Here is a 27937-nt window from a genome sequence, read left to right on the forward strand (position 1 = left end):
AGAATATTTCACATTTAAAAATGAAATACTGATGTTCATATAATTTTTTTAAAATGGCACTGAAAATAAACAGGATTTTGTATATGTCTGAAAATACATTCAAATCTTGCTTAGCCTTGAGGCCAGTGACTGACTGTTACAAACTAATAGGGCTAGACTAAATTATATAAAATCTGTTCTAGTACTTACATTCCACAAGTCTATTAAACAGAAGAAAACAAGTAACAAACTTATGCCATTTTCTCTTCATATTTCATTTCTGAAGAATGAAAGATAGCTTAAGTCATAGATTCGGTCCCGATTAGAGGTGTTCCCATAGGAAAGTGCTGACTGAACTCGACTCCCTTTTTTGAATATTATGTAAGGTTTATACATAGGAGAGAAGTAGAATATAGGAACTTCTATATAAATCTTTCAACTGAGGCCATTGACAACTTCATTTCTAACCTCAATTACTCAAATCTGTTAAAATTATTTCTAAGAAAATAAAGTATAAGCATTACAAAAATGAAGGGGTCTGTGTAGATTATCAAATCACTGTCTAGATTTAAATAGCAGTGTTATAAATTTGGTCTTGAATAAATAATCTTTTCAAAATAGAGAAAAACCGTAAGCTTTAGTTAAGCATACTAATTATGACAGAGATTGATATTATTTACATATTTAAGCTCTGACAGAAGCCAAAAACAATTTTCTTTGAAATAAGCTTTGACATTTCATGACATTTATTATATAAAAATCTTAATCTGGGTGCCAAAAGAATTCATTAAGGAGTTATTCAAAGTATTTAAGTGCAGAGCTGCCATTTCCTTGAAAGAATACATCTATTTTGCCATCAATCTCAACCCAAGTTATTAAATCAATAGCAAAATGCTTTTGTCTCTAACAATTGGGAGAGGCTTAAATGATTCTGGTATCTTTCCCCAGGATAATGTCCTCAAGAAAGCTTTGCTTGGTGTCCCCAGATATGTGTCCTTTCACCTTCTGGATTCTCAATCTCCTAACACTTGATACCTCTCTTATGTACTTTGCTCAGTGCACTATAGTTGTGATATATTTTTATCCTTCCCATTATATTAAGTTTTTTGTTTGTTTTCGGTCAAGGACCCTATCTTACTTATTTTTCTCTCCCCCTCAACATTTAGCTGGGTTCAATGCAGATACACAATAAGTGGATGTTAGACTGAAAGTGGATTACTTCCCCAAACATCATACTTCATAGAAATCTGAATCCATAAAATTTTAAAAAATGAAGGAAATTTGATTTAGGGACAGAGTTCAACCAAAGCTCCAGGTCAAATAATCCCTTCCCATTTCTTATTGTGAAAATATATTAACATCCTTTCCATCTCTTTTTACTTTCTCAAAAAATTCAGAAATGACAGCTTAATCTCAAAATTCATTAGCATTATATATGACAATAAAAGAAAGGAGGTCATAGGTTGTTTTTGTAAAGACAGAATGGATATATATACATGTTCTTTATGGATGATTCAGGTGTATTCTTTCTCTGAATTCAAGGCATGGAACAGAAAAAAAATCGTATGTAAGTTCAGAAATTTAAATGGTAGCCATGAACCTACATACGAATGGTCTCAGTAGCTGAGCATATAGCCTGATGTGAAGGTTAGGTTACACACATGAATCCTCATCTAAAAATCCCCACCCTTAGATATTAATGTTAGATAATAATGGTGAGGACATTTCCATGTGGCCTTCTTAAAAACAAATCATTAAATGAAGTGAGATCTTTAAACGGGAATATAGAAAAAAGGCAAAAAGGGTCCTAGAGTTGGTGTTTGTAGTGGTGGCATGCCCCAAATAAATAGGGTTGAAAAGGGAAAGGAGGGCAGCTGAGACATTTACAATATAAATTTACATTTATAATTTACAGAGGCTGTCATAGCCTAGAATCTCACTTTTTTAAACCAATGTACAAAAATAATGAAGAGAAATTTTATTCTCTATCTATGTTAGTATTGGTATCCATAGGTTATACATCTGGTACCAGTCAAAAGTTTTAGCTCAGTTCCATTGCTTTTCTCATACACACGTCTTCGTTTTTTTTATTTCAACATAAGTATGATAGTACTTCAATGGGCAGAACAGTTATGATGTAAGTGAACCAGAAAGACAGGTCTGAGTCAGACATGTAGTAGTAGAAGATTTTCCTGCCTTTGTGGGAGTCAAAGTCAAGTTGGGGGGGGGGGAAGAACTCTATACCTCCCCAAAAAGAGAATAATTGAACTCAAACATTTGTGAACTTGGACTTCTTTTTTCCACTCACATCATTGATTTCCTCGTCTGTCAAATCAAATCTAGGGTAGTTTAAATTTCTATTTTTGTATAATCGAGGATATTGACAGGAATAATTTGCTAAGAAATTTGCTACATTTAAAAGTTAGGTCTACTCTATATGAATTTTGGATCATTGATTTGGAGAGTCAGAACATCTGGGCTCCATTCCTAACTCTACTATTTAATTCCTGTACTATCTTAGATAAGTTACTTAACGTGTATAAATTACTTCTCTGGATCTTACTTTCCTCCTCAGTAAAATAAGGATATTGCTGGTCTCCAAGGTTCCTTCAATTTCAAATCTTTGTTCCTATGATCTTTTTCTTTCCTTAGCTGGAAGAGCATAAGTATTCTTTTTTCTCTCTAGAAGTCTATTTTCAGGCAATAGCATGAAAGCACCCAGTTTTCTAGGTGAATGATGACTGAAATCATATTAACCCATAGGCTAAGCATGTGGGTAGTTTTAAAAAATGCAAAGCTGCTAATGGCACCAGATATGCTACTGATCTATTAATCTGATCACATCCTGCAAGAGTTATTCACCCTGAGGTCTGAGCTACACTGTAATAAAATCAAAGGAAAATCTGTGTGGCAGGATCAGTGTTGAAATTGGACCAGATTTACATCCAGACTGCCAGCTCTGAATAGCAACAGGTATTCAGACTGTTACATATCAATATATGTAAAGGAGTAACTACAGTTCCCATCATTAGTCCTTGTTTGTGATTTAGGGTAAAGAGACAGTTATGGCTCATTTGCTACATGATGTACTGGGGTGAATATTTACTGATTACTGTACAGTATATCATTGAGGATGAGGGTAGTTAAAAACTAATAGAGAGGAGAGCAAATGGCAAGGCCATGTTTCTTATAAGGCTATCATTTGTAATATTTCTTTTGGAAAAAAATATCTTTCAGAAATTCTGCAGCCCAGCTAATGTTGTATAGAAGGACTCCTGATATTAGGAGTGAATAAAGCCACATAAATTGCTATAATAAGGATGCATCCCACAGCAGTTTTGGCATAAATGCACATCTGGTCTCTGTTTGTTATGAAATCAGCGCAAAGCCCCATAGTGCATTAATAATAAAAATGTTCAACATATTGCAACCAAATAAGCCCTATTAAATTGAGTCTGCAAAATTTTATTGCCGCACATTAATGTACTTTTAACACTGATAAATTAAATTCTAAAGAACATTGATCAAATGACAAGACTTCAAAAGAGAGACTATTAAAAGAAGATTCCACTATCTATCCAAAGTACATATGCTAGAAGCTTTTTCTCGGAAGCGTGAAAATGTCTCCTCAAATTTTCCACTTCCAGTTCTCAGTGCTCTGGGAGGTATATTATTTTTGTTGTCATTGTGGTTGTTGTTATTAAGCCAGAGTATCCAATATGAAATCCTTTGTTTGGCTTTTAAAGCCCATCATAACCTGGCCCCCTGCCTATATCCTCAGTCTTTTTATACTGTATTCCCCTCTATTTGCAGTACAATCCAGTGTGACTCTGGCTTCCTTACTGTTCCTTGAACAAAACATTCCATCTCTAGATTCTGCTCATTTTCACAGGCTATCGCCTATCTTGGAATGCTTTACTTCCTTGTTTGGGGCTTTTGCTTTCCTTGGCTTCCTTTAAGTCTCCACTAAAATTATACTGTCTATAAGAAGCTAGGTCTTCCTTAACACTTCAGTCTCCCCTTTAAGATTATCTCCAACTTATTCTGTATATATCTTTCTGTACACAGGAATTTATATGATGTCTCTCCCATTAGACTGTGAGTTCCTTGGACTATTTTTGCCTTTCTTTCTCCAATGCTAAGCTCAGTGCGTCGTACACAGTGGCAGATATTTTATATTTGCTTGTTGATGTGAATTGAAAAGTACATTATTTATAATAATTTATTATGATAATAACAATATTTAAGTTACAAGATTAGAGTATCAATAGGAACAGATACCTCAAAAAAGTTTAGGCAATCTATTAGCAGGTCATTAATTACTGAGGACTTCCCTCTCTCCATCCCTTCCCAACCCGCTCTCCCCAACCCAATGCAATAAAATTGTATATGAAATTAGACAGGTAATAGGAAGGAGAGGATTCTGATTTTCTGAAGTTACTGTTTGTTTTCTTTTATAATCCACAATGATGCATCAGTTTAACCAAAGGAAAGAATACTTGCAGCACAGTGGAAGGAGTTACCTTCTGTGTTATGTGATTGACCCAGGGAGAAGAACAATTGCTGAGATCTGGTCCTTGAGGATCCCAAATTCCATCTGGGGCTAAACAAAGGAAGGTAGACACACCTAGAACAATAACAGAAACAGGAATTTGCACATCCTTTTTTATTACGTACTCAAAATACTACTTTTGAGCTTGAAATAATTTCAATCCATTGAGTGTTTAAATTAGAGTCAAAAGAAAGGCATTCACATTTCAAAGATAGGATTTCTTCCTACTTTTAGAAAGGGATCTAATATAGAAAGGAAAATTATTTTCTAAAAATTTCCACCAGTGAAACACAATTATGTATTTAATTTTATATGAATCAAAGTAACTTTTTTCTAATGTCACATCACAGAATCACTGAATCCAAAAGAAAAGGGAGTTTAGGAGTCATCTAAGTCTAATCCTCCATCTGACTCACAAATCCTTTCAACATGTTATTGGGCAAATGGTCATCAGGTCTCTGCTTGAATATTTGTAATGACAGGGAACTCATTACTTAATGAGGCATCACAATCCATTTTCTAAAAGCCTTAATCATAGGTAGAATATTTCCTATGCGGAATAAAATTATTCTACCCTATAAACTGTCCCTATATTCTACCTTATAAACAAAGATGGTATACCAATATATTACGGTTCTGTATCTAAGACTCAATAATATGTTGATACCAATGGAGCATGAAGGCTCCATAATAGTCTTTGCCCTCCCTAAGTGCCCAGGCTATTTCTTTTAACAATTCCTTGTGATTGGTGGTACTTTTTACACTGCTTCTTGCCTATGACTCATCACAAGAAATATGTTGCAGCATCTTTAAGATACCAAACATCTCTCTATTGTACTTTTGCATGAACAGAAATTGTCAGTAATGTGTTTTTTTTTCAAAAAGGTTAATACTTCAAAAAGGAATTTGGCTTCATTGAAAATATGCCATGATTTCATAAATATAATCTTTTCTGCATTCTCCCCTCTTTTATTTCTGAACTCCACACTTTCTATATGTATAATATCTAAGATAAGATGCATGTACTCATGACCAGCTCAATGGATTGTTGAGAGGAGAGATACTCTCATCTACTTGAATTTCCTGTATGGATCTCTGGTTCAAATTCTTTTGAATCCTAGTTTATCTCATTTAGAGTATCCTTTAAGAGATTAGTATTCTGGGCGTTGGTCAATCAGAAAAAAATTATCTACCAACACAAAGATGTTGTAAAATCTAACCATCTTTAAAAAAATTCTCCCTTTGGAATTTATAGCTGATGTTCATTTCAATGAAAATCGATTAAGTTCTTGCTATGAGCAAGAAACTATGTAGGGGAAGATGGATGTGGAAAGAAATACAAAGCTCATAACATGCATGCAAATAAGAAGACACAAAATATACACAAATAAATAAAAAATTTAAATACCACAAGGTATAGAACATTGGCACCTAGAACATAACAGATTAAAGAACGAACAGAGATGAAGAGAGAATGACAGTGCACAGACCATTGGGGAGGGTATATACCTTCTTATTTTGTGCATTATGTTTTATTTATAATTAAAGTATCAATGGAAAAATATTTCTCTTGTTCTATCAAGGAATTTTGTCTGTTCTTAACATAATAATTATCATTATTGAAATGATAATAACAACTTGAATGCATATTGTGTTTTAAGATTTGCAATGCACTTTAGATAAATTATCTCATTTGGTGTTCACAGAAACCATAAAAGATTAGAATTATGATTATCCCTATTGTTTTAACACTGAGTCCAAAAGAGGTTAGGTGATTTGCTCAGGGTCACACAGCTACTATGTGTCTGAGGTTGGGTTTGAATGCAGGTCCTTTGGCACCTAAGTTTTTAAACTCTGATTGTCCAACTCATAAATAGGAGATATATTGTGGGATGACATAATTTAAGGTTGTATTCTTCACTTTTTTGTAGTCAAAAACTTGATAAATTAAAACAACCTTCTATGCCTAACCACTTCTGAATACAAATCAGTTAAGAAATCATTTATCCACTTATTCATTTAACAATCATTTACTAACACATGCAAATTACTATGCTAGGCACAAGGAAAGATGCAAAGATAATCAATATCCCTCTCCTTAATGAGCCTATGATCTAGCTCATATATTTCCTCTTTTTAGGGGAATATGTTAGATTTTGTCAAATACTTTTTAAAAATACACATACTTTATATCTATAGTCCTTCTCTGATCTACCAGTTTAATGATGATCTGATGACAATAGACCCTTTTTAACACCCTATAGTTTAAAAAGCATCTTCTACCATGTCAAAAACTGCATGGAATTAAGTATAACAAAATCCAGGAAACAGCTTATCAAGGGAATATCAGTCATAAGAAATGCCAGAATGTCCTGGCTAGATTATGGTTTCATTTCAATTATCCAGGGACACCAACTCCAGTAGAAAAGAATGGTATAGCACCCTTCTAATATTGGATTAATTTCCAATTCATTAAATCATGCATTTTATGTAATAACGGCAATCGAATGCAGGGATCAACTACTAATCTCACCAGAGTCCAGCTACATTGTGATAAAGTCAGAACACTTCTTGTTTAAAAACTAAAATCACAGCGCATGTTTCCCAAGAGGAATATTATGAGTAACACAAATAATAGCTTGAGAAAAGGACTGCTTAATTCTTATCTATCCCTTGATGCATGTTTGCCCTCTGCAGGGCTTTTTCTCAGTTTACTTGATAGCTTTAAATAACAAGTCCAGTGTGGGTTAAAACTAGATGCAAAATATCTTTCAAGGTTTTGTCCAAGTTTGTCATTATTATCTATCCCCTATTCTATTCACAATATCTCAGGTTAACCAAATACTAATCTTTGCCATTTTGGACCAGAAGGCTTAGTGAGGAGAGTACGCTAAGCTTAATTTATTGGACTTAATAATTAATCAACTGCTCTTGGAAATTGCTCTATTTAATCATATGCATTACTGAGTAAGCCTAAAGGAAAATGTTTGACGACTGAGCCAAAATAAGAGAACGGGAGGCCATTAGCTGAAGTCTTTCTGAAGGACTCACCTACTGTCCCGGCGGGGCAGGGCTGTTTTGCCATTTGTCCTTGACGGGTCTTAAACCACATGATTTCCCGAGCTTCCACCGCATCACAGCTCTCTTCCTGAGCCGGCAGCTGCGAGGAAGCAGGCGGAAGGTGGGTCGTGATTTCATCTGGTACCACTGCTGCTGGGGATGGGGTGCTGGTGCTCCTATTCCTTCTCCCCGGCACGGAAGTGGTGGTACTCCTCCCCGGGCTTCCCGTAGTGATCCTGAAGGTTGTACTCGTGGTGGTAGTCGTGCTTCCCAGGCCAACCGGTCCTGTGGTGGAGATTTCTAAAATAAAACAGAAACACGACAAAGTCAATGATGGCTCTATGAGCTTCAGACTTCCCAAAGCACTGGAGGTCTTCTATATGCCGTAGCCCAATTAACTTCATCTATAATGAGTAAGAACCCACAGAACGACATCAAAATGAGCAGCAACGCCACAGACTGTATAGGTTTTAGAGTTATCGAAGCTGATCAATTCTCAGTCCAACACAAAAGGTACTTAAAACAACCACCGCAACTCCAAAGGCCAAAATAGGCTTTCTTCTGGTCTGAGACTTTCCGAATGAAAGATATTTGCTTTGAAATTCTCAGGTGACGTGTGATTAAACTTGTTGTAAATGGAGGAATTCTTTACTTAAATCTGAAGTATTTTGTAAGTAATTTGAAGTAAAATATATGTTCTCCTCACGTAGCAGGAAGAAAAGGAGGAATTCACTGAAACTGCTCACAAGATTTAGTATCACAAACATTACGGAATCCTAAACATTAATTTTTCATACAATTTTTTTTAAACTCTTACCTTCCATCTTGGAGCCGATAAAGTATTGGTTCCAAGGCAGAAGAGTGGTAAGGGTAGGCAATGGGGGTCAAGTGACTTGCCCAGGGTCACACAGCTGGGAAGTGACTTGCCCAGGGTCACACAGCTGGGAAGTATCTGAGGTCAGATTTGAACCTAGGACCTCTGGTCTCTAGGCCTGGCTCACAATCCACTGAGTTACCTAGCTGGTCCCTCATACAAATTGAAGGAAAGATAAAATAGTCCTCCACTGAGCTTGGCAGGGTTGATTTCTATTAATATGTTACAATTAGCAAAGCATAGTAAACATAGTCACTAAGTAAATAGAAGTACACTTAATAAGGAAGAGGGAGTTCTCAAATGAGAATTGATTGTGTCCTAAAAAAATATTTTTAATTCAGTATAAACCAAAATAACAAAATAATAACAAATGTTATAAATGTTACAAATAATGTTTAAGTTACCTGGTCAGTCCGTAAGTACCTTTATCATGCTATCTCCTCAGGAGAAAATGTAGTAATAGCAGAAAGATAATTGAATTAAAAGTTGTAGGCTCCAGTCTGTTCTGTCAGAGGCTAGCTAGGTGACATTGAACAAGTCATTTTCTCTTTTCTAGGCCTCAGTTTCTTAATCTGTAAAATGAGGAAGTTGGACTAGATGACCTCTAAGGTACCACATTCTATCCTATAACACCAAACTCCATCTTCTCATTTGTAATACCTTTCTTACAGAGAAATAGTCAGGAAAACACTTTACAAACCCTCATTAGCATTGTGTCTAGTAATTTACATTTCTTTCTTCCTCCAACTATTTTTCACAGCTCTGTTTGTAGCAGTCAAAGGATATAGAATTGTAAGGAACCTTAGAAAGCACCCGATTCCAGGTCAAACTCTTTCATGTTATGAATGATAAGACTAAGAAGCAGAAAAACTCTATAACTTGACCTGTGTCATATACATCTGAAGTTGAAAAGTTGTGATTCAAACCCATGATCTTACTCTAGATCCAGGACTCTGCCCCTTTGTAATGATCACTTTAGGATTACTTGGTTATAGACCTCCCCTGTCAATTAGGCAATTAGGCAATCTAGTGAATAGAGTGCTAGGCTAGGCTTGGAGGTGGGAAGACCTTAGTTCAAATGCAGTCTGCAGAATATATTAACTATGTGACTGCTGGCCAAGCCACTGAAGCTCTGTTTGCCTGAGTTTCTTCAAATGTAAAAGGGAAATATTAACATCACCCACAACCCTGGATTTTTGTGAGGTTCCAATGAGATTACATTTGTAAAGTGCTTCGTATAGTACCCAGCACATAGTATCTGAAATATAAATATTTACTTCCTTTGCCCCAATTAGAATGGATTCCAATTCCTCCTCTGACCTGACAGATAATGGCTCTCTCTTAGAGTTCTGCCTAGGGAACTCTCTTAAGACTACACGTGGCAGATAAAGTGCTGACCTGCACTGATAGCAGAGTTTCCTCAGATGGGAGTTCTCTATAACAAGGAAATCACAGACCTAGTCCCAGGTCATATGAAGCTTTAAGGCCCATAGCCTCTGAGGATTAGATGGACTTTTTGCTATGACACATTTTTTTTTTTCTTCTAAGGGCGTCAAGGATTAGCCTGCCTGCATTCTTAGTCTATTTCTTCCAGTTGGGCTTTTTCTCCTTCTCTAGTATGCTAGATCCAATATTATAGGTTCTTCCTAACCTTTATTTCCCCCCCACCCCCAAAAGCATGCTGAAGGTATTTCCTGCTAGCAATAATAAGATTATATGGAGGTAAAAAGTTAAAAAAAAAATTAAAAGTTCCTCCTCTCCTTCTTGTCTTTTTTCCTATCAGAAAGTTATCCATATTATAATGGACTGTCTTTGGACCTACCCAATTCAAAATTTGCTACATTTTAGAGTATCCTAGCTCAGTGACTGTCCTGAGTAATTTCTTTAGGGGTCCCAGACTCCAGGATCAGGTGTAAGGGATGAAAGGAAAAAATGGATGCAAAAATTCATTCTCCTCTTCAACACTAGTTATCACCTGTTTGACTTTAAAGATTTCACCATGTACATGCATTGATAAAAAGTGAAAAACAGGGACCAGAGCCGGGGATCTTAACTAACAGCAGGGAAGAGAATCTCAAATAGAACACCAGGGAAGAAGGAAAGAGAAATTCCTATGAATGCCTCTTAGAGAGGCAGCAGTTTCCCAATTATTAATCACTATGTAAAAATGCATTTCTAAATCAGGAACTGCCTGTAGTTTTGTAAGAAAACTATGAGCTATCAAGACTGGAGACAGAGCAAAGAGAAAACAAGTAAAAAATTACTCTAATCCCAGAACAATCAAATTTAAATTTAATACACTCTTATGAAGCAATAACAATAATAAAATGGATAATAAGAAAGTTGCTTTGGTTTGTAATATACTACAGAGCAAGGATGACTGTCATCTTATTATATTACAGCACAAGCTAATGTTCAGGATCAAACTGAACCTTATTTTCCTGGAACTGTGCCACAGAGAAATGTCTACAAGCCAGGTCATATCATCCTGTTATGCTGAAAGAATGATGGTGAATTTACTATCCTTCCCACCTCAATATTTTCTGCTATAAAAGACTCCCCAGGGCTCTGCTCAATGCCAACCCTGCTAGAATAAGCATTAATGATCCTCCTGCTGTCCCTAGTGTCTAAGAGACAGAACAACTTTTCTTTATTCAGCACTGTTAAAAAAAATAAATAAAAAACAAGCAACTCTAGCTTCAAAAGAAAAGATTCCAGTACAATTTGGTTGGCAAAGTCCTACCTCAATTCTTTGAGCTTCATGTTTCTGTCTCAAATTAGCAAATAGTATGGCTTTTTTTAAAAAAAGACATATTTTATTAATGGATTAGCCAATCTAATAAAAAGTATGTACAAGATAGGAAAGCAGCAATGGAAAGGTTAAAAAGCAAAAGAAAAGGTTTTGTAGCCTGTTTATGCCTCAAAAGGTATTAAAGATGTTTCATATATAACATGCTCTCAAAATTACCATGCAGATTTATTTATTATTTTATCACTATTATGGAGGCGAATATGTTTAAAAAGATTAGTATTTCCATTAAAAATGACTGAATAACACTCTTGATTGAAGTTCTTTCTCTTAATTTGCCTTAACTCTAAAACAAATTGCTTACTTTATTTTATTTTTTTAAAACATTTATTAATATTTATTTTTTAGGAAAGTTAAGATGGTTACATAATTCATGCTCTTACTTTCCCCTTCACCCCCTGAATCCCCCCCCCCCCCCATGGCTGATGTGTATTTCCACTGGTTTTAACATGTGTCATTGATCTGGAAACATGCAGTCAAGTATTTTTTCTACTCCTATATTTGTGTATTTTTTGCTTTGTTTTGTTTTCTGGTCTGCCCTGGGATGATTGGGTTTGAATTCTAATGCTACTCTGTAAGGGCTCACCTTAGAAGTCATGCTATAGATGCAGAGGGTTATTTTAACTTGCTTATGTGTAGGAATAACATTCCCTATAGCATGGGAAATTTTTGTTAAAATTTTAAGGATGTCAGTAGAATTACACTGAATGTGATCACAAAACACATTTAATGTTTGGATTGGCCTCCATCATTGCTATGTTAGGGAAAGAGAATGGAATTATAGGATAAAAAGTGATTCTTTAAAGGAAGAAAAACAGTGTGGCTTCCATTATGGAGACCTGTTTCTGACACATATTAGTTATTTGCCCTGGGCAAGTAATTTAACCTTTACATAGCTTTCTAAGAGTATGCACTGTTTCCTTCCTTTGGAATTCCCTTTATCAATGAAATCATAAGCCTAGTAACTTCTCCCCATCTTTTTAAGGGAAGATCTTTATTTTCCAAAAAGAAGAAAAATTTCCCAAGGTAAGTAAACCTATGTGTAGTATGTACATATGCTCCCAACAAAAAAAGTACATATTCCATCTACATTCTACTTCTCTGCCTCTTCTTCCCAATATTCCCTTTGTACTCATAAGATTTAAGATCAGATATACTCTAAGATTTCCAAGACATCTTTTCTACTTCTTCCACTTTCCTTTGAAAGACATTTTGCTGAAAAAAAAAAGTCTTAGGAGCGTAGAGTTAGAGCTTGAAAGAAACTCTGAGAGCATATAGTCCAACTTCCTTATTTTAGAGATGAAGACGTATATATAGAATCAGAGAGGTTAATCACTTTGCTCCAGATCACAAAATGTGGGAATTTGTCAAACTGGGTTATACATACATATTCTTAGGGCATAAAATTGTATTGTTTAATGGGAGGGGACAGAGTCAGAGGGAGAGATAATAAATAGTTTTCAGATCTCTTTATTATTGGAATTACTGCATGGTACTTTTAAAATGCATTCTTTAAAAAAAGTTAACTTATAATTTACCCAGTAAGGTATAGAGAACCTGAAAATGAGGATTTTCACATGATTTTTGTTATACAAATGGATGTGAAATTAAAATAAACCTCAAAAGAACAAAATTACCAACTACATTTAGAGACAAAATACTCAACGTGAAGAAAAGCTCATAATTTAACTTCAGAGTGATATTTTTTAATTGCAATTTTTTGCAATTCTGATCTATCACAGATGCTTGGGAAACATATGTGTGATCTTTTACTGCCATTGAGCAGTTAAATGGGTAAATGTTTAAAACACTGAAACAAAGAGTAGATTTCATTTTCAGTTTGCTTTTTTGTGATATTCAGTTACATTAAAAATAACTGAAATTACCGCCTTTAAAAATTAATCTTGGGCATTTGATTTTCCATGAAACAAGCATAAGACTTATAAAGCAGCCAGAAGAAAGCTTTCATTAAGTTTGCTGAGTAGCTGAGTTTTGTTATGGCTGATTTAAATTCAAAGGTTGATTATTCGATGAGTCAATCTAAAGATAAGAATCACTAACCTTTCATAGAACACAGGAAGGACTGTAATCATTATGAATTTCATTCAGTGAACTTCAGGACTTTTAAGTTGACTTAATTAATCAAAGAGGAAAAAGTGGGGAGAGTGATGAGAAAGATCTGGTTCTCTTTGAAGCAATGTGGAGAATCTGCTTTAATTTAGATCAGAATCCTGGCTTTGCCATTCACCAGCTGAGTGACTATATAAGCAAATCATTTTAACCTCTTTGAGACTCAGTTTCTTCATATTTTGCACTGCACATCTTACAGATCTTTTTTAAGGAAGTACTCTACAAATAAATACAAATATGCAGATCACTTAAATAAAAATGATTCTTAAACCTATATGAATCCACAGATACTAGAATAATCCCTCCTTCCTTATAAATACAACCAAAATAAACAGCCCTGGAAAATAATCATCTGCAAAGTTAATGAGAGTATGTTCGATAACTTTGTTCAGATCATTGATAATCACTTATTATTATACCTAACCGAACAGTTCCCTGAAGATTCTCTTTAGTACAATCCATCATCATTAAAAATGACTTTTGATGGGTAGATTGATGTACCTTCATTTATCCTTGATTACTGGGTCAAGAATATATTTACCTAACAAGAAATATGTTCAGATTGTCCTGCAAAACAGGTCAAGCTTTTTCCCACCATCTTTTTGATATCAACATAGCAACAAATACGATATTCATTTTTAAAGCACTTCTCATATATGGTCCAGTATCAGAAACTCTTATGAAAATTTCAGAGGAAATGAAATTAAAGAAGCATTATCCTTTTCTCTGCTGCCACACTTGAAGGAGCAAGGGACCACTGCATCAGACAGGCAGCTAAAACATTCTGTACATGTCTTCTCTCCTCCATTAGAATGTGAGTTCCTAAAGAACAGGTACTTACCATTCTTTCTATTTGCATACCAAGTGCTTAGCACAGTGTTTTTGAAGATAGTGCTTAGCAAATATTTATTTATTTTCATTCTTTCATTATCTTATTAGATCCTTAGTATTTCTTCCCTCTCCCCCATATGTCTTATCCCATGGAGCTCAAAGAGAAGGAAACATAATGGTTCTGGCATATCATTCTTGGTAAAACCATGTGGATTATTTATTTCTGTTATACTCTTCTGAGTGGTTCTAAATTCATTTTGAAAAAAAATTTCTAGGATCCAAGACAAGCTAATGGAATTGTAAACCATACCACTCTCACCACCTCCAATTTAAACATGGGCACCTATATATCATTTCCAGTCCTTAAAGACTTGAACAGATCTTTATAGTTTCTTTAAAATAACAGCTAACAATTTGGTAAAGATATGGAACCAATTTTTAAAGTAATATAGGGCCCAATGCAATGCACCAAAACACATAATGACATTCTAAACAACATAAGGACACAAATTGATTGGCACCCAAACAAAGGGATAAGTTCAGAGTGACTGTGGGCATTAAAATTAACAACCCCTAAATAAGAAATCTGTCACCTAATCATCTGTGTCAATTAACTAGTAACCAGTTAACTGGTATGAATACCTTAAAATATCGCAGATGTCATGGAAAGGTGGACCATGTTTAATACTGACTCTATTAAATGAAAGTACCTTCAAAATCATTATTTTAGATTCATGCAAAGTTATCCCAAAGCATGAAAGCTGCATTAAATGTCCTATTCTCTTCACTTAAATGTCACATATTATTCCAACTAAAAAGGGTCAGGAAAGAGCCCCAGAGAAAATACCCTTGAGCACTGAGTGCTAATCAGTGTAATGGAACAATCTGGATGACTATCTCCTTTCAGCCTGATCTGTTACATAAATTAAAATAAATAAGAACTAGTGTTGAGATAACCTTTGAAAGTTTGCTTTATATATGCTTTTTCATTTGATCCTCATAGGAACACTAAGGAGTTGCTATTATCAACATTTTACAGATGGGGAAACTGAGTGAGAGGGGTTAAATGCCCTTCCTAGAGTCATACAATTAAGTCTCTGAGGCAGTATTTGAACTCAGGTGTTCCTCAATCCAAATCTAACACTTGTATACTAATACAGTCAAGTTGCTGCCATCAAGATTGTCTCTAAGTTTCTTAATATGATGAAGAAAGGTGAGAATATGGCAGAGTAGGTTGGGAAGCTTTTATTCCCTCCTAAAATCCCCCACAAACAACCAAAGATAACTCCATAGAATTAACATTAAAAGGGGCAAAAATAGATTGGAGTCTGGAGTTTAGCTAAACAACCAAGGACAACTTGGGAGAAAGTTTTCTAACTTCCTTGGCTTCAGTCCCAGCACAATAGGCCCTGGGGGCAGGAACAGAACAAACAGAAGGAACCCACAGGGCCAGGATGGCTGAATCAAGGGATCCTGACTCCCTAAGGAGACCCCTGGATTTTGAATCCATAGGCAGAGGGCCCTGGGAGTAGCTGAGCTTGCTGCAGCCCACAGCTGGGCTCTGAAATATCTGACACTGGAAAGTCAGAGAGTGCCAGGCAATCGAGCACTGTAGCTAACAAAGTGAGAACTTTGGGGCCCCAGAACTTGGACACTTGTTCTGCCGGGGGCTGCAGCAGCAAGGGAGGAGGAGAGAGGAAGGATCAGGCACCAGTGTGTGTGTTTGCTGAGGGACTGGGGCTCAGGGGCTGAGGTCACTCCCAGAAGAGTGGAGTGTCTGGTTGTTACCCCAAGGGGAGGCTGACTGGCTGCTTACAATTACAGTAACAGAACTGCTGGTGGCTCCAGTGGGAGCAAACTGAAGTCAGTCACTGACTGTGGCTTGAGGGGGGAATGGAGGTAGGAGATACTTTCAACTTTGGACTGTAAAAAATGTGGAGTTTGTGGTCTTGCACATAATCTTTTTTATGCCTTTGCTTGGTTAAATGTTTTTTTTTTTTTTTTTTTTTTTTTTTTTTTTTTGGTGGTGGTGGTGGTGATGGTTAATGAAAAAGGAAAAAAAAAAGACAAACATTTGATTTGATTTGATTATTCCAGCATCCAACATTTAAGAGAGTTCTTCTAATCTCCCTATTATACAGATAAAGAAAATGAAACTCAGAGGGACACAATTTTTGCCCTGGCCATGCAAGTAACACATGGCAAAGCCAGGAACACAAGTCTTTTGCATACAAACCTATTGTTATTTCCACTAGTTTTTTTTATCAACAAGACACTTTATTATCTCCATTTTAGAGGTAAAGAAATAAAATTGGAAGGAAATTTGGTGTTTTGCTCTGAGTCAGACACAAATTCATATTGTTACTAGGAACAATAATTCTCTTTTTTCACTCAACATCAGGAAAAGTAATCGTAGGCAGATAAGAATGCAGAGAAATTCAAATGAAAATTATATTGATTACTCATATTTTTATTTAACTTTAGGGCTTCTGTTCTTCATTACTTGAGATATATGTTTCTTTCCAATCAGTTCTTTCATCATTTCCTATTTATGCATAGGAAGAAATTAAGCATTCATGAAGCATTTATGATGTGCCAGCAAACAAACAAACAAACCAAATGAAGATGACAAAAAAAACTAAGAACTAAAGATCTCAAAGAGCTATAAATAGGACTTAGTATAAAATAACAAATATAACTCTTAGGAGAGTTTGCCTCAAAATCTACTTTGGGGTTGTATTAGATCATTTAAGCAACTCCAATTTTATTCATTCATTCATTTTAAAATTTATTTTAGGTTGTACCATAACGAAATTACTACTCATGTGATGGGGCAGAAGTCAGTGACCCTCCCTGGGCTTCAGGTCTCACTTTTATTAAACAAAAGAATTGGAAAAAGATATCATTTTAGGGCCCCTTAAAGGCCCCTAGATCCTTAGATCTACCATCTTTAATCCTCATTGTGAATTCTTTGTTTTCAGATCAAACAATTCCAGGACAGGGTTTAGACACTCATTAAGGAGAATCATTTGTGAATAGGGTCGGTTCAATTTCATGAACATTTATTGAATGTCTCCTAAGGAAGTGATGATGAACCTATGGTACAGGTGTGAAAGATGGCATGCAGAGCACTCTCTGTGGGAACTCTGACACACTTCCTTCTCTACCACCCCAGTTCATTACTAGAAAGGTAGAGGGACTTGGGCAGAGCTGCTTCCCTTCCCCTTTCCACGGTGCATGAAGACATTTTTTTTTTCACAACCCCCACCCCTCTGCCTAGTGGTCCAATGAGAGAGCTTTTCCTCTCCCCTCTGTGAGGTAAGGAAGGGGCAGGGTGTGTCTGGCACTCAGTAGAGGGAAGGGGCATGGCACCTGGTCCCTGGGGGGGTGGACACAGCACTTGGCTTAGGGAGTGAGGTGGGGGGTGGGGCCAGGCACTCCATCTCTAAAAGGTTCACCATTACTGTTCTAAGACATTGTTCCAGATGCTAGGCATACAAAGACAAAAATGAGGGAAAGCAAGAACAACAAAAACTGTCTGCCACCAAAGAGTTTTGTGACATCAAACTCAAACATTCATAAAACAAGTAAGGCTCTCCTCAGAAGCACTACTTATCCTTAAGCTAATCCTATTTAGAAATGAAAATGCCAATTTGAATGGCAAGAAGTTTGTCTTAAAGGTAGTCACCTTGATGCCTGGCCACCCTATGTCTTCCAGACACAAAACATCACTCTAGCCCCTATCAGATAATAACTCCCCTCCTCTTTCTGGCTAACCTCATTCCATTCTCTCATCCTGGTCATGCAGCCCCTGTTGTCAAAGGGGTATATAAAGACCAGAACAAATCTCCTCTAGGAGGCAGTGTTCTACCTGTACTGTCCTCCCAGCCAAATTCAACATGAATACCAAATTAATAAATTTCTATTTTTATTTTTAAGCTGTGAGGGAGTCTTGCCTTCTTGAAGAGGGTACCTGTTCCTAACCTGGGGTTAACCTCAAGTCCCTCCACAACACTTTCAGTGCTCAAACTCACCCACTCACAGAGAGAGTCCTCAGGAAGACTATTTCCTCAAGATCAAAATTCTCTGTGAAGCTGTAACCCTGAAACTAGAGCTCATAAACTTGTCATGTTTATCTGTAATAATTAGAGGACACAAAGGAAAAGCATTTACTGAAATCACATAGTAAGAAAATTAGCAACAAAACACATCCTACACAAACCTGGGACATAAACTCCTCCAAATAAATGCAACATCAGTGACCTTAAGTTATAGCAATCTACCTGCAGAGCACCTTAGATTCTCCAATTTCTTTCCTTTTCTCACAATCAAAATTCCCATCTATTTAATGCCAATTATAGCTGATCTACAAATCCTCCCCATTTTAATGGTCTTGAAGAAGAAAAGCCCTTTAAAAATGTACTGTATTCTAGAGATAATGAAAGGTTGGAGGGTGAAATGGGGTCTCAGCATACACATTTCTTCTTGGCAATCAAGTCATACACACATAGAAAATGTAATTCCAGCCTATTTTAATTCCCATTTCCATTACTCCTCTTCATGCTAACTTCTAAACATGCTAACTTCTAAATAAAATGGACTCCTAGCTATTCCCAAAATTTAACCCTGCATGTCTGGGATGAGTGCTTAAAAAAAAACAAAAAAAACTTTCCTCATACTTGGAATGAATCTCTTTGAAATTCTTATCTTTCTACAAGGCTCAGGTGAGAGATGTCAGTCAGCTTCTGTAATGTCTTTTTTGATCTTCTCTGCTCAAAATCCTTCCAGTAGATTTATCTTTCTTTTCTTGAAAGTTGTTTCTATCTCCTTGTCACTCCAGCATTTGTTTTGTGGTGGTGTTTTCTTAACATTAATTGGAGGGAATTTTTAAATATTAATTGGAGGAATATTTTTAATATTAATTGGAGGGAATTCTGATGTTAACCTTGAGCTGCTATGCCTTACTCTACCATCTTGGCTCTGCCCCTGGAAAGGACCTCTAGCACATTTATCTTTGCACATATCATTATTTACCCAGGGGCCTGAAGAAGCAGTTCAGTATGATTTTTGGTATCCTGGTAAGTGAGAGAGCCTCAAAACCAGAAATGTCTAATAGAACCTGGGCTCAAGTTCTGTCTCTGACATCATATGGCCTCAGGGAAAGTCATTTAACATTGACACTCTAGGCAACACTCTTAAGACTATAAGTACTAGAGGAGGTACCTACCTGTATTGGTAGATGGAGTATTCTCAAATGGGAATTCCCTAAATGAATGAATCATAGGTCTAGTTCTCATTACCCTAATAGCTGTCTTGAAGAACTGCCAATAGAAAGAGAAGTCAGACTATTTTTGCTTGAGCACATTGGCATACAAAGGGGAATGAGAGGAATGTTGCACAGAAAAATTTAGACTTAATATAAGGAAAAACTTCAACAATCAAAGCTATCTAAGGATGAAATGAGTTTCTGTCAGTGGCAGTGGTAATTTCCCAGCAGATGTCTTCAGGTAAAGGCAGGGAAAGATACCACTTGTTGGGAAAATGGTAGGAGAAATTATTGTTCAGGTATGGATTTCTAGACACAGAAACGTTTTATAGTCTTTTCTTGAGCTTCTGTGATTCAGTGATTCCATGAAAATGAGAAGTTTGGTCAGGCTAATTCTTTTTTTTAATTAATAGAATTTATTTCCAAGTATTTCAGTCCTTCCCTCCCCTCCTTGTATCATACAAAGCATCATCCAGCAAACAGATATGTGTATATATAATGTCCTTCATGTTTCCATCTTTCAGTTCATTCTCTGTACATTCACAAGTTATTCTTCAAGTACAAAATCTGTAGCTATATATAATCTTCTCTTGGTTCTATTCATTTTGTCATTCATTATTCCACGCATTTCTTTCCAAGTTTTTTTAGAGAATAACTCTTAAGATCAATTTCAGCCCTAAAGATCTATGTTTTGGTTTAGGATTTGAAAGGGAGTGGGAACAAAATGGAACCTTGAAACAACCAAAGTAAAGTGCCTCCAGGGAGACCCAAAGAGAAGCCTAAGGACACTGGCTATCTGTGTTAAGTAAATAGCTAATATTCCAAGAGTACTATGTGTCTATGGTAGAATACCACTGTAGAAGAAATTAAAAACTTGTTAATTACTCCAAATTATGTTATCTATTATCTATAATAATATCTAATATCTATTATCCTTCCCCCTTCCTATCCTAATGGATAGATTGTAGAATTTATAGTTTAGAAGACCTGAGTTTAAATCCTGCCTTAAATACTTACCATGTTACCCTGGACAAATCACTTAACCTCTTTATGGTAGGCGTATGCTTTAGAAGGAAATATAAACTAGTCAAATCATTTTGTTGATTATTTTATTATCTTAGTTTTTTCTTCTCTTTCTTCTTCCTACAACTTTTCATTTACAACCTACTCTTCCACAGGGAAGTCTGAGTGAACAAAAAGAAGAAACACCATATTAGAGCTTTTGAGAAGTAGTCTTGAAGACCATTAAGTGCAATCATCTCTTTTATAGATGATGGAACTGAGACATAGAATTAAAGTGACTTGCCAAGAGTCTCACAGCTATTAAGTATCTATTTGAACCCAGGTCTGCCTAATTCTAAGCCTGGTGTTCAATCCACTATACCATGTTGCCTCAAACGCCAAATTATCATTTTTCCTATTTGTTAGGAACTCTGGAAAAAATGCCCTGATGAATAAAAAAAAAAGATATTAAATTGAAAACTACTTTTCTATTTCAATTATCAGTGTGTTACACTTAAACCATTTGAACTAGGTGTATAATTAATCCAAATGCAGGAAGGTAATATGAGCTCAGTTTTTTTCAAGACCCCTTAAACTGTTAAATTACATCATTCTTTGACTGCATGGGGCTTGCTGAGTTACTTTAAAACTCCTTTCCTCTATTAGCCTCCTACTTAGCAATGAATAAACTCCTAATTCAGATGCAATAAATAAATAACAGCTGAAAAGAAGAGAGAAAAACTATCCTAATCATTCCCATACAATCAAATTCTTGCACATATAATAATGTTTACTAATACCCGAATTGTTGTATTAGCTTTTATAATTCAGGATATTATATGGCTTTGCTTCAAATCAGCCTTTTGGGAATTTCTCCATTTACTTCTGATCTGGATTTGCTCAATGAGAAGGGCCAATTGCATACTGATAAACGTCTCTGGATCTTTTAAACATATAATAATCTAAACATGAAATGGGTGGATGGTTGCTTTTCAATTTGTGAAATGGCTCAGAGGTTGTAAATAAAAGGAAATTGGATGGCTTTCAAAAGTACAGATTATGTTTTTCAATTTTCAGTGATTCAGTGCTTCCAAGATACACTTCTTCAAATCTCATATTAATATTTAAAAACTGTTTTTATTTTGCTGTCATACTTGAGGAGAATAAGGGAAAACAACAGGCAGGAAAACTATCAAGAAGCAGAAACCAGAGAGCATCACACATCACATCTCCATGCTTGAATTGGGTCAGGGAAGAGGTGGGAGGGCAAGAAGCTGAAGAAAAGGAAAGATGTGGATTTTTCACGCCCTTTGATTTTTGTGATTCCAATGCAGAATGCTTTCAGTTGGCCACTTATTTATTGTATTATCTGCCATCCAAATATTTTCATGTGTCTCCAATCCTCAGCTGCTTTCTGAGGGAAAAACAAAACTCTTTTTGCTTCATTGGAGCTTCATACCATAATCACAGGTCCTTACGTAAAATATAAACAAGCTACATCAAATGTACTGGCAAGTTAAGACTTTGAAAAGAAAAAAGGAGAAATGATCAAATCAGTTTATACCTTTTGTGCCTCTCCTTCCCTATTCTGCCCCCCACCCCAATTGCACAATTGGCTTCTCTTCATTAGCATGCAAATCAGACTGTACAAGTGTATTTTAAACAAATAACTGAAAGAAGATCTTGTGTTTACACATGGGTAGCTCAGTGAATACTCTTCCCTTATTATTATTCCCCAAGAGATTTTACCTTGACAACCTTTAGCCCCAATGATAACCTCAGAGGGAAAAGAGCCAACTGCTAACTCATTCAGTCCAAGAACTTCTCTTTCTTGTGGTTCAGTCACTGGTGAACAAACCCATATTAAAAAAAAAATCAATGCTGTTACCAAGGTGAGTCTGAAAGCTGCCACCTGCTTTTCTCAGGAGGACACACTGCTGGGTCTCCACAATACCTTTATTGGCCTATTTTTATAGTATATAAATCCAAGAGTTGTACATGTTTTAAACTAAAAACCAACACTGATTTAAAGCTGAGTTCCAAAAGTATGTAAGAAAAGCCCAAATAAAAATAATATTGAAAACCGACTGTTTAATTTTGCATTTTTAGTGGCAATATTATTTATAGCAATGTCTTATTTGGAGTAGCTCAGTGGATTGAGAGCCAGGCCTAGAAATGGGAGGTCCTGGATTCAAATTTGACCACAGACACTTCCCAGCTGTGTGACCCTGGGCAAGTCGCTTAACCCCCATTACCTAGTCTCACCACTCTTCTGTCTTAGAACCAATACGCAGTATTGATTCTAGGGCAGAAGGTAAGGGTTTAAAAAAAAGTATCATTCTAGAAGGTCAAACTTAGAAATAAGTTAGAATCAAATTTTTTAAAAAGAGAAAAGACAATATTATTTAGCCCAAACCACCCATTTTATAGTTTAGAAAAACAAACAAACAACTGAGGGCCAAGGGAGATGACTTTCTCTAATAATAATTCTTTGTGTAAAGCTCCAACCTGCTGCAGTAGGAAAGAAGCAAAATAGAGAACCAACAGGATGGGATACAGTCAGAAGAGGTCAAGAAATTTGGAACTAGGAGGCCTAGAGGGTTACAGGTAAAATAGAAATGTTTTGCACAAACACAGAGGAGAAGTTAATGGATGCAGGTCAAAGGATGGGTAAAATGGGGAAGAAAAATAATGAAGAATGCCAAAGGGGCCACTGGTATGGTAATTGCTATGTATTTTGCAGCCTAGAAAAAATACATAAGCTGCTTGTATCCTTGGACCTTTATTCACGCAGAGGAAGATAGTAATGAGTGGAGCCAGTGACCACACACTGCTGCAATTCAGAGCTGAATTTGTTGAAAGTGGAAATGAAGCGACTATATAACCCCAATTCAAAAGGCTCAGAACTTAAGAGCAAGTGGGAGGATGCCCAGGTCTTTAGGACTTCAGATGCTACTTTTCAAAGGACTGTGTCTGCTCTATGGACCTGTGGGATATCACTTACTAACAGAAAAGCCTTCTCTGGACCATCCTGACCAGTTTCTACACAGTAAGATATCTTTGCCCTACCCAGAATTGCTGTCATCCTGAAGGCACTACTGTCTATTTAGGTTCCCTTAGCCTTTCTAGACCCAATAAGATTACTTAATTCAACAGAATAGAGCTTGTGCTCTTAAACATATTTGGGAGGCATTTAAAGAACTTTTCAAAGCTAATTAGTATGAATATAAAATGGCTAATATTTTTTTTTGGTTAAATAAGTCCTCATTAAATTCTTACCAATGATGCTATAGAAATCTGAACTGATTCATTTGTTTTTAAGAAAAAAAGGAAGAAGAAAGTCTGTGCTCTGAAACAGTATATGATTAAAAATATTTTTCTGACTTGTGCAATATAAACTTGGCAGCTAAATAGGGTTTCCTTTTTAGCTAGCTAAGGCCTAATTATGGTAGCGTATACAAATTTGTGTTCAAATATATTTGATATGGGGATGATCTATTAATTATGGTATTTAAGGAAACTTCTTAAATAAATATCTTATTTTAAAATGCTATATATGTGTATAAGATATATGTATGTATTATTTATATGTATATGTATGTATAGTTTATTGATTATTTTGCTGCTCTTATTCTTTACATCACAAGAATTTTCCAATAAATTCTTCCCTTCCACTATAGCCTTTTTTGTAACAAAGGGTAAAATCAGCCAACAAAATGATGTCTGAGAGTACATAACACTCTTCATCTATAGTCTCCTATCTGTTTATGAGAAAGAGAAAAGTATATTTCTTCATGTATTTCCTGGGGCCAAGATTAGTCATTCAATTAATCTAAATTCAGTTGACTTTACAAGAGTCAGCTTAGAAGGTAGCTAGACTAAGACTTTGAGTTTGGAAGTTCTGGGATTCAATTTGTACCTCTGATAAATGCTGGCTATGTGACTCTGGAAAAGTCACTTAACATTTTAGCACCTTAGGTTGTTCTCTAACGCTATAAATTTCAAGGCAGATGCTAATATTTATTGGGAAAGTGGGTTTCCTCAAAGAAGTTAGCGCTCTTTGTCAATGAAATCACAGCCTGGACATCATTCATCTTTTTTAAAGGCTGCTTTTTTATGGTATTGTGTTCAGACTCAAAAGATTCTGTAGGATGCATGTGATAAAAAAGTAAAAGGAAGTTGTTATTAAGCATCAATTAAATAGATTCTTTTTTATTGCTTTAAAAAAATCAGGGTAGGGGTGGGACTGTGTATCTCATTAAGGCTAAAAGTCCATTTGTGAACATGATCCCACTACTGATCATCCCAATAGCTTCAATTTGTTTTACTTTTCCAGCCTGAGCTAGTTTTCTCCTCCTAGGGCAGTCTGGTGACCCTCCACTCCCAGGGGGTCAATGTATTGGTACAGTGAGAAAATGGGATGAACATTTGCCCAAATGGATCTCAGAATTCTTGAACTTAAGGAATTCATTAATCTAAACAACCCTCATGCCAAGCCCAATTAAATAGATTCAAAGAAGTCATGTGTACAAAAGTAATACATAAAGAAAACATGGTAGTAAGTTTGATCAATATGAAGCTTTAATCTTGTTTAAATAAAGATAACACATTATTTGATTTGATTGCATCTCCTTAGTTCATTGTAAATAAAATACATGACTTTTTCTTCAGCAAACAGGAGATAGTTTAAGCTTCTCCCAGAATCATTTTTTTTTACATCACTCATTTTTTTTTTTATTTCTCTTGTTGGCCAAAAGAGAAAAATAAATAATCCATTTTGAGAGAAAAATCAGTCTGGTTGATTTCTCTACTGCTGGACAAAAATATGACACCTAATGTCAAAATGTGAATTGTGCAAAACAACACATACGATGTGGAAGTGATTTTAAAAGGTTAATGAATTCCTTTAGAGTCTCCTTTTACAAAATGTTCAATTTTATTCTTCATCTATAACTTGAATGTTCATAAGAATAAATGACAGTCATCAAAAATCCACAATGGTTTAATCAAAAATGACATCTTCCACAGAAGGGGGAATGGTATGAATTTAACTCTATCAAATGAAAACCCACTACCTGGATTTTTACAGCGTGGTAAGCATTTAATATGTTGTTCTATAAAAATGTACAAAAAAAGGCATATAAGAGTACAAGTATATATATAAAAAGCAAACAGCAGACAGTCTGGTTTGAAATCAAAGAGCCCATCAGAAGATCTTTGTTCATATTTTAGTGTGAGCATATTCTAGTGTTTGATCCACTTCTCCATATCTTATAGTGTACATTTCAAGTTCAGATTTATGACTCTGGCTTAAAAACAAAAAAAAAATTGGATAATGATTTTACTCCCCACTTTCTTACTGTCAAAGGCACTGGAATTATTTACCTTTTGGACATATAACAATTAGAAATGTCTTGAGCAATTAGTGGGCAGGATGGAATATGGCTTTGCTGATTCTTTTCTACGTTTGATTACTTGACATGATAAACACCACTTTTAAACATGCTCACCGTTGTCACATTCAAATTATCTTTCTTACCTTTATTTTATAATGCAACAGTTTATTTATCTACAGATACTGCATTTCCTATGATTTATACATAAATTTGGAGGAAAGTGAGTCAGGGATGCATAGCTTTGTGACCTTGAATCAGCAACCAAATTTCTTTAATTTCCTCATCTGTAAAATAAACATAATGGTAGTTCCCACCTCTCACAGGGTTATTTGAGGATCAAGTAAAATCATCTAGAAGAGCTTTGCAAATCTTACGATGCTGTACCACAGATATAAAGGAGCCAGCATGTATTAGTTCAAAAGATGAACTATCAAATTTTCTATGTGAACATTTACAACTCAGAAATGGAGAAAATGATCATGCAAATTAAAGTTAAAGTGTGTTCTGTGTACTTCCCCCCCCCCCCACCTCGAAGAGCTGGTTGTTAAACAGTTCCAAGTACATCTTTGGATATGAATGTTAGCTATTATCATTATACTTTTTTTGTCCAGCAGCAATTATACATTAGCCTAGCAGAAAAGTTCCAGGGGAGAAGAGATACATTGAACAACAATAGCTGGGCTGTGGCCTCATTAGGATCAGAACTGTTAATTCCATTAATAAAGTAACAGTTGCCATTATATTAATGAATGGTTGCTGTCTTGATTTCCAGTAATGATTCCCTAAGGCAGTGAATTCCCTGTAAGAGTGAAAAGAGGCTGAATGCTTCACTTCTCCATCTTCACTTTCTCCCACTATAACTTTTTTAAAATGTGTTTTGCCGGAAGATTTTGAGACCTGATGCACAACCTGCCTCTAGCCTACTTTCCAGGCCATTAATCATCTTCGTGCACTCTATAATCCTGCAAAAATATCTTCACATCTCATTTCTGGTCCTGGTGCTTTTGTGCAAGGCACCCTGAACAGTCTTCCTAATATTCATTTTTTTCCTTGGTCTCATAAAATCCCTAGATTCTTTTTATTTTCTTTTTTAATTTTTTTTCTTTTCATCCAGATTATATGTCAATAGCAATTTTTAAACTACGTATTTTTTTTTTAGTTTACATGTCAATACATTTTAAATCTTCATAATCTGACATTTGGCCATCCATATTCTATTTCTCCCTCTCGCCTCCCCAAGAAGGTAGGTAATATGATATAGGTTGTACATATATTATTGTGCAATACACATCTCCATGTTTGTCATCTAGGTTCTTTCAGAACTGAGCTGAAAGACCATTATCTAAATGGGTTCCTTCTGAAGTCTACCAGAGGCTAGTTCCATTCCTCCATTTCACGAAACTACCTGTATTTATTTTATATCTTTTTATATGTGTATGGAATGTAAGCATTTCAAGAATAGAGACTCTGAGTTTTGAGTTTTACATGCATGGGACCTCATAACAGTGGCTGGCCCATAGTAGACCATGAATAAATGGCAGCCATTTGATTAGGGTCTGATTGGATTAGACTGATAGGGGCTAGCACTAATACATGCACATTTTAAAAGTGAAGCTATTGATTCAAATGAATATTTAAATGGTGTAACATGGAGAAAGGAGGCTACTTTTGAGGAAGAAATCCTCTAGAAACTGTTCTTCAGCTGCTTTAGAGTGCCCTGAAATCAGTTCAATTGGGAGTCTCACTAATATAACCCAACTTCCCTTACAATTGGGAGAAATGTGAGTTAATCTCAATGTTCCTTTTTTGGTTAAAACTATAAGCAAAAAATTCTCAAGATAGAATATAGAATGGAATTGAGTGCTATGATCAAATAAGCTCATAACAAAGTAAATTATATGTGTGTATATATATATATATATGATGATCTACATAATATTAACGACCTTGAACAATTTACCTCAGTGTTCTGGACCTTGGAGACCTCACCTATAAATCTGATCTCTAAATTCCCTTCTGGTTCTAACAATCAATGATT

At 35.6% G+C, this 27937-nt stretch overlaps 1 protein-coding gene across 18 annotated transcripts in view; it reads right to left on the bottom strand.

The window, feature by feature from the left end:
• ADGRL3 (adhesion G protein-coupled receptor L3) overlaps positions 1–27937 on the bottom strand; it is a 525728-nt gene that overhangs the window by 192558 nt on the left and 305233 nt on the right. For 9 of the 18 annotated variants that reach the window (XM_044681578.1, XM_044681583.1, XM_044681575.1 and 6 more), the window contains 2 exons: positions 7583–7891; positions 4503–4606 (listed from right to left, as the gene is read on the bottom strand). In XM_044681578.1, coding sequence (XP_044537513.1) covers positions 4503–4606; positions 7583–7891 — 413 coding nt within the window. The remainder of the gene's footprint in view (positions 1–4502; positions 4607–7582; positions 7892–27937) is intronic. The other 9 variants (XM_044681582.1, XM_044681581.1, XM_044681579.1 and 6 more) reach the window with 1 other exon arrangement.

The sequence above is a fragment of the Gracilinanus agilis genome, chromosome 6, assembly GCF_016433145.1.
Source record: "Gracilinanus agilis isolate LMUSP501 chromosome 6, AgileGrace, whole genome shotgun sequence".
Taxonomy (NCBI): domain Eukaryota; kingdom Metazoa; phylum Chordata; class Mammalia; order Didelphimorphia; family Didelphidae; genus Gracilinanus; species Gracilinanus agilis.